Below are 12,218 nucleotides of genomic sequence, written 5' to 3'. Positions count from 1 at the left end.
GTAAAATTTTAAAAGTGATACTGTGGTTAATTGGGAGCCAGTGTGATTTGATCAGAAAAGGAGTGACATGATCATATTTTTTCCCGTTATGAATGAGTTTAACGGACGTATTCTGGATTATCTGAAAACGCCTCTTTTCTTTTTGTGTGATATTTATTAATAAAGAATTACAGTAATCAAGTTTAGCAATAATTAAAGAGTGAATTAATATATTTAGTGATTTGGGCTCAAGAAACTTAGAAATCGAGCGAATCATTCATAGTCTATAGAAACAAAATTTGACAGTATTGCTTATGTGTTCGTGGTAAGAAAATTTATCATCAATGACACCCAGTATTTTTAAAGATGTTACTAAATCAAGATGAATGTCATCAAGGGTGAAAGGAACACTCAAACTTACTCCCTTTTTCCACAGAAAAAGTAAAGCTTTTGTTTTCTGTATATTTAGAGCTAGCATGTTGGAATTAAGCCAGCCTTTAATCATCTCAAGTTTTTTGTTAATCTCAAGTATTTCCTCTTTGTTTTCTGGATTTAGAGGGTGCGAGGTTGAATGTCGTTGGCATATGTGAAGGTAGTGAAGCCTATAGACTGACATAGACTTAATAGGGGTGATAAAAAAGCACAGTTACTTACTGTAACAGGTGTTATCCAGGGACAGCAGGCAGCTATTCTCACATATGGGAGATGTCATCAGCGGAGCCCGGATGCAGAAGCTCGCAAGCAGACTTGCTTGAAGAAACCAGAAGTTTCGAGTCGACCACACCGCACATGCGCGAGTGCCTTCCGCCCAGCGTAGGGAGCGTCTTCTCAGTTCAGATAGCTAGCAGAGAAGCCAACCAGGGGAGGTGGGTGGGTTGTGAGTATAGCTGCCTGCTGTCCCTGGATAACACCTGTTACGGTAAGTAACTGTGCTTTATCCCAGGACAAGCAGGCAGGCTATTCTCACATATGGGTGACCTCCAAGCTAACCAGAATGGGATGGTGGGAGTGTTAGTAAGTTAGGAGAATAAATTTTGTAATACTGTTTGGCCAAACTGTCCATCCCGTCTGGAGAAAGCATCCAGACAATAGTGAGAAGTGAAGGTATGAACCGAGGACCAAGTAGCAGCCTTGCAAATTTCCTCAATAGGTGTAGATCTGAGGAAAGCTACTGAAGCTGCCATTGCTCGAACTTTATAGGCTGTGACTCTACTATGTAGGGGTAATCCAGCCTGGGCATAGCAGAATGAGATACAAGCAGCCATCCATTTGGAGATGGTACGCTTAGAAATAGGATGTTCCAATTTATTTAGATCAAAGGATAAAAAAAGTTGAGGAGCAGTTCTGTGTGGTTTGGTGCGTTCTAAATAGGAGACCAAAGCACATTTACAGTCCAGAGTATGAAGAGCTACTTCTCCAGGATGAGAATGAGGCTTTGGAAAGAACACTGGAAGAACAATGGATTGGTTGAGATGAAATTCCATTACCACTTTAGGGAGGAATTTAGGATGAGTTCGAAGAACCACCTTGTCATGATGGAAGACAGTGAAAGGTGAATCAGCAACTAAAGCTTGCAGCTCACTGACTCTTCGAGCAGAAGTGAGGGCAATGAGAAACACCACTTTCCAAGTGAGATACTTCAGATGAGCCTTGTCAATTGGTTCAAATGGAGGCTTCATTAGTTGAGCAAGGACAACATTGAGGTCCCAAACCACAGGAGGTGGTTTGAGAGGAGGTTTGACATTGAAAAGTCCTTTCATGAATCTGGAAACTACCGGATGAGCAAAGAGGGGTTTCGCTTCAATAGGCTGATGGAAAGCCGCAATTGCACTGAGATGGACTCGGATCGATGTAGACTTGAGGCCAGAAGTGGATAAATGCAAAAGGTAATCCAAAACAGAAGATAAGGAGGAATGTTGAGGCTACGTATCATGAGAAAAACACCATGTAGAAAATCTAGTCCATTTTTGGTGATAGCATTGTCTAGTAGTAGGCTTCCTAGAAGTCTCTAAAACATCTCTTACAGATTGAGAAAATTGAAGAGGAGTCATGTTGAGAGGTACCAAGCTGTCAGGTGTAGAGACTGCAGGTTGAGATGAAGGAGAGATCCTTGACTCTGTGTAAGCAGAAATGGAAAAACTGGTAGAGGGTATGGCTCCTTGCTGCTGAGTTGAAGTAGAAGGGAGTACCACGGTTGTCTCGGCCACCGAAGAGCAATCAAAATCATGGTGGCATGATCGTCCTTCAACTTGATCAGTCTTGAGAATGAAAGGGAATGGAAGGAATGCATATAGGAAAAGATTCGTCCATTCCAGAAGAAAAGCATCTGCCTCGAGGCAATGAGGAGAGTATATCCTGGAGCAGAACTGAGGCAGTTTGTAATTGTGGGGAGCTGCAAAGGGGTCTATCTGAGGCGTACCCCACTGAAAAAATGTGATGAAGAGGCGAGGAATGAAGGGTCCATTCATGAGGTTGCAGAAGATGACTCAAGTTGTCCGCCAAGCAATTTTTCGCCCCTTGGATGTAGACAGCTTTGAGGAAGGTGTTGTGGCGGATTGCCCAGTCCTTCAGAGCTTCTTGACAAAGGGAGGCAGATCCCATCCCTCCCTGTTTGTTGACATAATACATGGCGACTTGGTTGTCCGTCTGAATGAGGACTACCTGGTAGTGAAGAAGATGTTGAAAAATGTTGAGAGCCTTTAAAATCGCTCTGAGTTCCAACAGATTGATGTGACATTGACGATCCGTACTGGTCCAGTGGCCTTGCGTACGGAGAACATCGAGATGAGCGCCCCAAGCGTAGGTCGAAAAATCTGTTGTGAGGACCTTCTGATGAGGGGGCGTTTGAAAAAGCAAGCCTCTGAAGAGATTGGAAGAGAGCATCCACCAACAGAGAGATTGCTTCAAAGAAGGAGCGACTATGATGTGTTGAGAAAGTGGGTCGCAAACTTGCGTCCATTGAGAAGCCAGAGTCCACTGAGGAATTCTGAGGTGAAGTCTGGCAAAAGGAGTCGCGTGTACTGTGGAGGCCATGTAGTAGCACCATCATGTGTCTCACTGAGATGGAAGAGCGGGAAGACACTGCATGACAGAGTTGAAGTAGAGCTTCCAGACGTTGTTGTGGAAGGAATGCTCTGAGTTGGATAATATCCAAAACAGCTCCGATGAATTGTAGACGCTGTGAAGGCTGAAGTTGGGATTTGGGAAAGTTGATTTCGAATCCCAAACTTTGTAGGAACCAGGTAGTCCATTGGGTCGCTACAATAACCCCCCTGAGATGTTGAATCTTTGATGAGCCAGTCGTCGAGGTAGGGAAATACCTGAAGACCATAGTTCCGTAGAGTTGCTGCTACCACTACCAGACACTTGGTGAACACCCTGGGAGATGAAGCCAGGCCAAAGGGCAGCACTCTGTATTGAAAATGCAGATTCCCCATCCAAAATCTGAAGTATTGACGGGAGGTCGGATGAATGGGAATATAAGTGTAGGCCTCCTTGAGATCCAGAGAGCATAACCAGTCGTTCTGCTCGAGGTGGGGATAAAGGGATGCCAGGGATAACATGCAAAATTTTTCTTTGACCAAAAATTGGTTGAGAGCCCTGAGATCCAGAATGGGCCGCAGATCGCTCGTCTTCTTCAGAACAAGGAAGTAATGGGAGTAAAAACCCCTGTTCTGCTGTTCCAAAGGAACTGGTTCGATGGCATGGAGATGAAGCAGAGCTTGAGCTTCCTGAAGAAGGGCGGTCTGGAATGGACTAGAAGGATACTCTCTTGGAGGAAGCTCTGGTGGAACCTGAATAAAATGAAGAGAGTATCCTTCCTGGATGAGGTCAGCACCCAGAGGTCGGATGTAATTGTTGTCCATCGGTGTTAAAAATGATGGAGACGACCTCCTATAGGGGGAAAAGAAGTCAAGAGTTTTAAACAGTCAAAAAGGCTGAGTAGCCTTAGGTGCAGCAGAAGGTTGATATTTTTGTTGCTTCTGAGGCTGCTATTTCTTATGAGGAGGGCGATTGTAAGGAGCCGCCCTTGGAGAAAAACGCCTCTGATATATAGGAGGACATGTAGTTTTGGCAGGAGCTGGCTTTGATTTAAGTCTGACAATAGAAGCAAAGGATTTTTCATGTTCAATTTCTTGGTTGATGCCTCAATAGATTCATCAAAGAGGTCATTGCCTGCACAAGGAATATTGGCCAAGTGGTCCTGGAGATTAGGGTCCATGTCAATGGTATGAAGCCAGGCAAGGCGACGCATGGCTACAGAGCAAGCAGCTGCCCGGGCAAACAACTCAAAGGCATTATAAAACGACTGAAGGAGATGTAATCTGAGTTGTGATAAAGAAGCAATGACTTCTTGAAATTCAAAGTGTTTTTGAGTATCCAAATAACTCAGAAATTTAGGTAAAAGTGTTATGAGGAACTCAAAATAAGTAATAAAATGAAAATTATAATTGAGGACTTTAGAGGACATCATAGAATTTTGATAGATGCGACGTCCGAATTTGTCCATAGTTTTCCTTTCCCTTCCAGGAGGAACGGTGGCATAAACCTTGGAAGGATGGGACCTCTTTAAGGAGGACTCCACAAGCAGGGATTGATGAGATAACTGTGAGTTGTCAAACCCTTTGCGATGTACAGTTTTATACCTAGAGTCCAATTTGCCTGAAACAGCTAGTATGGTATAAGGGGTATCCAGGCATCTGGCAAAGTTTGAAACAAAAGCTTGTGAAGAGGAAGCTTAAGTGACTGCCGGAGGTTGAGGTAGATGCATGACTTCGAGGTACTCCTTAGAGTATTAGGAACCAGCATCTAATTGAAGATCCAAGTCAACAGCCATCTGACGAAGAAAAGATGAGAAAGATAGCTGAACCACCAATGCTTTGCCTCGAGAAGGACTCGAGGACGTCGAAGCAGCCTGGATCGAAGATGAAGCTTCGGCAGGAAAAAAGGCATCAAAAGAATATGGAGACTTGGACAAAGCAATCGAAACTGCTGAATCCTCGAGGTATGGAAGTGGAGACCTCAATCGAGGAGTCGGCGGTCTAGTCAAAGTAGGAGTAGATCGAGGCTTAGTGGAAGAGGGACATTCTTTAGAAGAACTATGCCTTGAAGTATGCCTCGATGAAGGCCTCGATCGTCGGTGAGAACGGTGCTTGGAAGCAGATCTCGAAGATCGAGGAGACTTCGCCTCGGAGACAGAAGCAGCCGATGCCACCAAAGAATGGATAGGACTGGAGGCTGTAGATCGAAGTTCCAGAGGCTTGATGGAGGAATCTCGATGCACTCCCAAAGACTCTGCTCCTTGTATAGAGTATGAGGATTCCTGCCGATGCACTTGCAAAGATTCTGCTCCTTGCTTCACGTGCTTAGATGCCAGACCAGACACTTGCAGAGACTCTGCTCTCTGCAAAGAGTGTGCAAGCTCAGACTGAGACAAAGGAAGCGACTCGACCTCACAGGAGTCTGCAGAATGCCCAGGCCAGATAAGAGGAAGAAGCTTCAGTCCCACATTAGTAAGGAACTGAATGAATTGCTTCTCCAACATGGTCTGGAAAGAATTCGGCAAGGATGGATCCGCATCTGAAACCGGACCACCTGCTTTGACTGGAGGTTCCACCGAGGCAGTGTAAATGTGCTTCGACTTGGAAGTCTTAGGCACTTTAAGCACCACCGCTGGAACTTTCTGCTGAGCTATCTGACCTGAGACAACAGGGGAAGATACAGCAGATGTCGTTGAAGAAAGAGCCATTGCAAACGACGAAGGTCTGATGAGGCTCGAGGTGGAAGCAGTAGAAGCAGGAGGAGTCTCGGTCGAAGGTGAGGCCGAGGTCGCCTTTGAAGTCGAGGGATCGGAGGAAGAATCCATCCCAAAGAGCTTCTCCACCAAAAGATGACGACGTTTAAGGGTTTGAGGTTGAAGAGTAGCACAACGCTCGCACAACTTTGGTTGATGATCTGGCCCAAGGCACTTGAGGCACCGATGGTGTGGGTCTGTAATGGAAATCACACGCTGGCACTGGCTACACTTCTTGAAGCCCGTTACTGGCCAGGACATAGAAGGAAAAACGGCCGCCGCAAAATCGAAGCCCTTGGGCTACAGCCGAGCGGCCTGCCCCGGCAGTCGTACGGAAGATTGAAATTTTTTATTTTTTTTTTAAAACTATAAATAAAAGAAATAAAGTAAGAACAGTGATTCGTGAAGAAAAAAATACAAACTGCGGTTCAGAGAAGGCACGAAGTAACGAAGTTAAACGCAGAGAGTCAAAAATGGACTTCTCAGCTTCGTGGAAAACTGAGAACTGAGGAGACGCGCCCTACGCTGGACAGGAAGGCACTCGCGCATGCGCGGTGCGGTCGACTCGAAACTTCTGGTTTCTTCAAGCAAGTCTGCTTGTGAGCTTCCCTAGTGTTTCCTCTTTGCAGTGACTCGTCCCTTCGCTATACATTTCTTGTTTAATTAAATGTTTTTTCTTGCAGTTCAGAACAGTCTTGAATTGTCGGGGAGTTCCCCTTGCCTTCCTTGTTATTTCTCCTTATTAGGGGCTATCATCTCTCCTGTTCAACATTTTTCTAGCTCCTCTGATGACTCTCTGCCAAGCCATCAGGTTTAGTGCTTTTGCGTACGCTGACGACATCCAGCTTTTGCACCGATTAGACTCCGAGAATGCCCATGACATTCTAGCAATTAATAAGAAACTAGAGCAAATACACCAGTGGCTAGATGCTAACTGACTGGCCCTAAATGTTGTAAAATCAAAGGAAATGCTTTTCCCATGGAAAGATAATCTAAACTCTAATTTCTCCATTACTCTCAAGGGTAACACGCTAAAGATAGTCAACTCAATTAAGATCTTAGGAGTGATTTTCGATCAAAAACTGTCATTTCATGAGCATATTAACAGTGTTGTTAAATCTACCTTTTTCAGATTACATCAAATACGCTCTGTTTTGAAATTCTTAGAACCTACCTCTCTGAATATATTAATACATTCTTTGATGATCTCAAAAATTGATTACTGCAATGCCCTTTTCATGGGAATTGCCAAAAAAGAAATGACGGCTTCAAATTATTCAAAATGTTTCATTAAAGCCTATCATGAAAGCAAAAAAAAAAATTTGATCATGTCTCGCCTCTTCTCAAAAAAGCACATTGGCTTTCTGTTACTTACAGAATATCCTTTAAAATATGTCTACTTAATGTGGACTAGAGGAGAATTATAGTAATGTAAGACTAAGTCTTAATATTTGTAAGATTGTGTTATTATGCTCCTTGTATTATTATTTGTACAAATGATAATGTTTAAAATTGATAAATAAAAAAAATATGTCTACTAACCTTTAAATGCCTTTGTCACAAAACTCCAGCTTTTTTCGATAGGCTCTTAATTCCTTACGTCCCTACAAGAATCCTTAGGTCTACTGATCAACATTTACTTTCAGTCCCTTCTCTTAAGGTCATCAATACGTGTCGACAATACATCTTCTCTGTAACAGCCCTGCAATTGTGGAACTCTCTTCCCATTAATCTAAGGGAAGAACGCATGCTAGACCGATTCAAGTGTAAGTTGAAAGGCTTTCTTTTTAAAGATGCTTTCAACTGATAGTACGCTTGTCTTGATTCATTCTCTAGGGTCTGCCTTGCGATTTCAATTATTTATTGTTACCCTCCCTTTTGTCCATTCCCTTTTTGTCTTATTTTCTTTTAAATATTGTATTTCTTTCCCTCTTTCCTCCTTATGTGCAAGTTTTGTTTATGGCTAACTGTGGTATATTTGTCCCTCTGAAAATTGTATGAATTTTAGCTATGTACATCGCTTTGAAGTTTGGTTAAGCAATTCATCAAATCTTAAATAAACTTGGAAACTATCCATTATTTTGGTACGAACTGAAGGTCTGAACACTGTCAAAAGACATAAGGAGGAGAAAAATGTGCAGAATACTGTTGACACCAGTGCATTGGAGGAAGAGATATTTTATGGATACTAGCTCCCCACCTGATGATCCCTATTTCCCTCTTTCCAGCCACTGCTTGTCCAGACCATGTCCTTCACCTGTTACCTGGCATGAGTAGTGATAGTGACTTTGATTGCGACACAGAAAATGAAGAACAGGAAGAAAATGCTAGCTGTGATGGATTTAATGATACCTTCAATATGCAGCCTCCAGGAGAAGGTAAGAAGATGATGCTTACATGATGTGGATGGTAGAAGAAAGTGGTGCCCTTTACCATTTATGGTTTGGTTTATTAGAACTTAATGAATCACCTTTTCTCAGTGAGATAAAGCAATGTGCATTAATAATATAATAAGGAAACTAGAAAAGAATGTCATCATTTTATAGAAAGAAAAGGGAAAGCTGTTACCAATTCAAATGGACATGATTTACTATTTGGTGTGATCTCCACTTCTTGATGTTCTCTCCCATCTCTGCTAGACTACCTCCTTCATCTTTCCAATTTTGGGCTTCAAACTTCTGTGCATGTCCATCTCAGTGCTTTTATGTTTGTTTATTAAGATTTGATATACCACTCCAGCATGTCGCTGACCTAAGCGGTTTACAATGATTAAAGTTGATTAAAGAAAGGAACTCCATTGAAGATAGAAAAAATAGAGAAAGAGATCACTGGGCAGGATGGACCTCTGGTCTGACTCAGCGGAGGCGACTTCTTATGTTCTTATGTTCTCAATTGAGTAGTAGACCCATTTCGATGCATCCATTGATCTCCAGATTCATGAAAGATCTTTACCCCACCAAACCTCCATTCATACCACCACCTGTAGAATGGGATTTGAATGTGGTTCTTTCTCTATTCATGAAGTCACCTTTTAAATCCTTCTTTCCTGCTTCACTAAAACATCTCAGCAGTTTATTGTTTTACCCGTTTTCTTTCCAAAACTACATGCATATCTTGGAGCTCTCCATACCCTGGACCTTAAAAGAGCTCTTGCCTGCTACTTGGATTGAACCAAATCATATAGAACTGCAACTCAACTGTTTATCTCCTTTGACCCTAATAGATTAGGAGTTCCAGTTACCAAAAGGACCATTTTATGGTGGCTATCAGACTGCATCTCTTTTGCATATTCTCAGGCTGGGCTGATGCTAGAGGGTCGTATAAACTGCTCATAGAGTAAGAGCCACGGCAACTTCTATTGCACATTTACACTCCACTCCCCTTCAAGACATCTGCAAAGCGACCACTTGGTCCCCAGTCCACACATTTACTTCTCATTACTGCTTAACCAGGAGTAGGCAATTCCGGTCCTCGAGAGCCACAGATATCCACAATAATTATGAATGAGATAGATTTGCATCTCAAGGAGGCAATGCATGTAAATCTATCTCGAATATATTCATTGTGGATATCCTGAAAACCTGACCTGCCTGTGGCTCTTGAGGACCGGAATTGCCTACCCCTGGCTTAGATCAACATTCTAGATGAGACAGTTAGTTTGGTCAGACAGTCCTCAAAAATGTATTTTCTCTTTAAAAGTCAAATGGGGAAAGTGTTTCTGATGTTAGTGGGTGGTCATCTGGCATTCAGTGATCACTGCATGGTACAGTTTAATATTAAGATGGGTATAGAAAGGGCTCATTCAAAAGCAAAGGTTGTAGACTTTTAAAAAAACTAACTTTGTTCGGTTGGGGGTTTGCATCAAAGAATTGTTGTCTGGGTGGGAAAGTCTGGAAGGAGTGGAAATGCGGTGGTCAAAACTGAAAGGAGCGATTATAAGGGCAACAAACCTTTTTGTGAGGCAAGTAAGTAAAAGTAAGAGGAAAAGAAGACCGCTTTGGTTCTCAAAAGTAATAGCTGAAAAGTTTTTTTTCACCCAAAGGGTCGTGGACACTTGGAATGCGCTACTGGAGGAAGTGATCAGGCAGAGTACGGTACAGGGATTCAAACAGGGATTGGATGGATTCCTGAGGGATAAAGGGATCGTGGGATACTGAGAGAGGTGCTGGGATGTAACACAGGTATAGAAAGCTAACCAGGTAATAAGTATAGAAACCCAACAGGTCGTGCATGTGCAAGACCGGAGGGTTAGGACTACGATGGGAAGATAGGACTTCAATGAGAAACCAAGGTGGCAAGGGAGCCCCTTCTGGTGATTCAGACAGGTCGTGACCTGTTTGGGCCGCCGCGGGAGCGGACTGCCGGGCAGGATGGACCTATGGTCTGACCCGGCGGAGGCACTGCTTATGTTCTTATGTAAGGAATAAGAGATTAACTTTCATAAACTACAAAAGATTGCAGAAAGAGGAAGACAGGCAAAAATATCTGGAAAAGTTAAGAGAGGCTGGTCATGTAGTCAGGAAAGCAAAGATGCAAATAGAAGAAAAAATAGCTGACATAGTAAAACGGGGAGACAAGGCATTTTTTAGATATATTAGTGAAAGGAAGAAGTGCAAAAAATGGCATTGTGAGACTCAAAGGTGAAGGGGAGGAATATGTAAAAGCTGATAAAGAAAAGGCTAAATTGCTTAACAAATATTTCTGTTCTGTGTTTCTCCCTGAAGCACCAGGAGCGAGACCGCAGAAGACAAACATGAATATGGATGAAAGATTAATAGACCCTGATCGATTTTCAGAGGGTTGTGTTCATGAGGAGCTAGCTAAAATTAAGGTAGACAAAGCGATGGGGCCAGATTGTGTACATCTAAGGGTGCTGAAGGACTGGAGAAGGCTAGATGTGGTCCCTCTCCACAAAAGTGGAAATAAGGAAGAAGCAGGAAATTACAGGCCGGTAAGTCTGACTTCAGTGGTAAGCAGATTGATGGAAACGCTTTTAAAACAGAGAATGGTCAAGTTTCTGGAATCCTGTGGATTACAGGACTGGAGGCAACATGGATTCACTAGAGGTAGGTTTTGTCAGACAAATTTGATCAATTTCTTTGACTGGGTGATCAGAGAATTGGTTCACAGGGACGAAGTGCGAGATAATAAAATTTGCGGACGACACCAAACTATTTAATGGAGCTCGGACTACAGAGGACTGCGAAAAGTTGCAAAGGGACTTGAACAAATTAGAAGAATGGGCGGCGAAATGGCAGATGAAGTTCAACATTGAGAAATGTAAAGTATTACATGTGGGGAGCAGAAACTCGAGGTACAACTATACAATGGGAGGGATGTCATTGAATAAGAGTACCCAGGAAAGGGACTTGGGGGTAATGGTGGACATGACAATGAAGCCGTCGGCACAGTGTGCAGCGGCCGCTAAGAGAGCGAATAGAATGCTTGGTATAATCAAAAAGGGTATTACAGCCAGAACGAAAGAAGTTATCCTGCCGTTGTATCGGGCGATGGTGCGCCCGCATTTGGAGTACTGCGTCCAATATTGGTCGCCGTGTCTTAAGAAGGATATGGCGTTAGTCGAGAGGGTTCAAAGGAGAGCAACACGTCTGATAATAGGTATGGAAAACCTGTCATATTCTGAGAGATTGGAGAAGCTGGGTCTCTTTTCCCTGGAGAAGAGGAGACTTAGAGGGGATATGATAGAGACTTACAAGATCGTGAAGGGCATAGAGAGAGTAGAGAGAGTAGAGAGGGACAGATTCTTCAAACTTTCGAAAAATAAGAGAACAAGAGGGCATTCGGAAAAGTTGAAAGGGGACAGATTCAAAACAAATGCTAGGAAGTTCTTCTTTACCCAACGTGTGGTGGACACCTGGAATGCGCTTCCAGAGGACGTTATAAGGCAGAGTACGGTACTGGGGTTCAAGAAAGGATTGGACAAATTCCTACTGGAAATGGGGATAGAGGGGTATAGATAGAAGATTACTGCACAGGTCCTGGACCTGTTGAGCCGCCGCGTGAGCGGACTGCTGGGCACGATGGACCTCGGGTCTGACCCAGCAGAGGCATTTCTTATGTTCTTATGTGCGCTAGATGTGGTATATTTAGATTTTAGCAAAGCTTTTAAGTGTTCCACACAGATGTCTAATACATAAACTGAGTGCCCTTGGGATGGGTTCCAAAATGACAGGCTGGGTCAGGAACTGGTTGAGTGGAAAGCGAAAGAGGGAAAGGGATGTTACCAGTGGTGTACCTCAAGATTCTATTCTTGGGCCTGTTCGTTTAAACATTTTTAAAAATGATATTGCTGCAGGGTTGTCGGGTAAGATTTGCCTCTTTGTGGATGATACCAAAATCTGCAATAGAGTAGACACGCTGGATGGTGTAAATAATATGAAGAAAGATCTGGCGAAGCTTGAAGAATGGTCTGAAATTTAGCAGC

General features: G+C 43.2%; 1 protein-coding gene across 9 annotated transcripts in view; it reads left to right on the top strand.

Moving 5' to 3' along the window:
* The window catches only part of TRIM37 (tripartite motif containing 37), a 290,609-nt gene that overhangs the window by 270,719 nt on the left and 7,672 nt on the right, over positions 1–12,218 (top strand). For all 9 annotated transcript variants that reach the window (XM_033921675.1, XM_033921674.1, XM_033921671.1 and 6 more), the window contains one exon: positions 8,002–8,151. In XM_033921675.1, coding sequence (XP_033777566.1) covers positions 8,002–8,151 — 150 coding nt within the window. The remainder of the gene's footprint in view (positions 1–8,001; positions 8,152–12,218) is intronic.

Source organism: Geotrypetes seraphini, chromosome 15 (genome assembly GCF_902459505.1).
Source record: "Geotrypetes seraphini chromosome 15, aGeoSer1.1, whole genome shotgun sequence".
NCBI classification, from domain to species: Eukaryota; Metazoa; Chordata; class Amphibia; order Gymnophiona; family Dermophiidae; genus Geotrypetes; species Geotrypetes seraphini.
The sequence above is the reverse complement of the archived record's forward strand: the minus strand, read 5'-3'. Positions and strand labels throughout refer to the sequence as shown.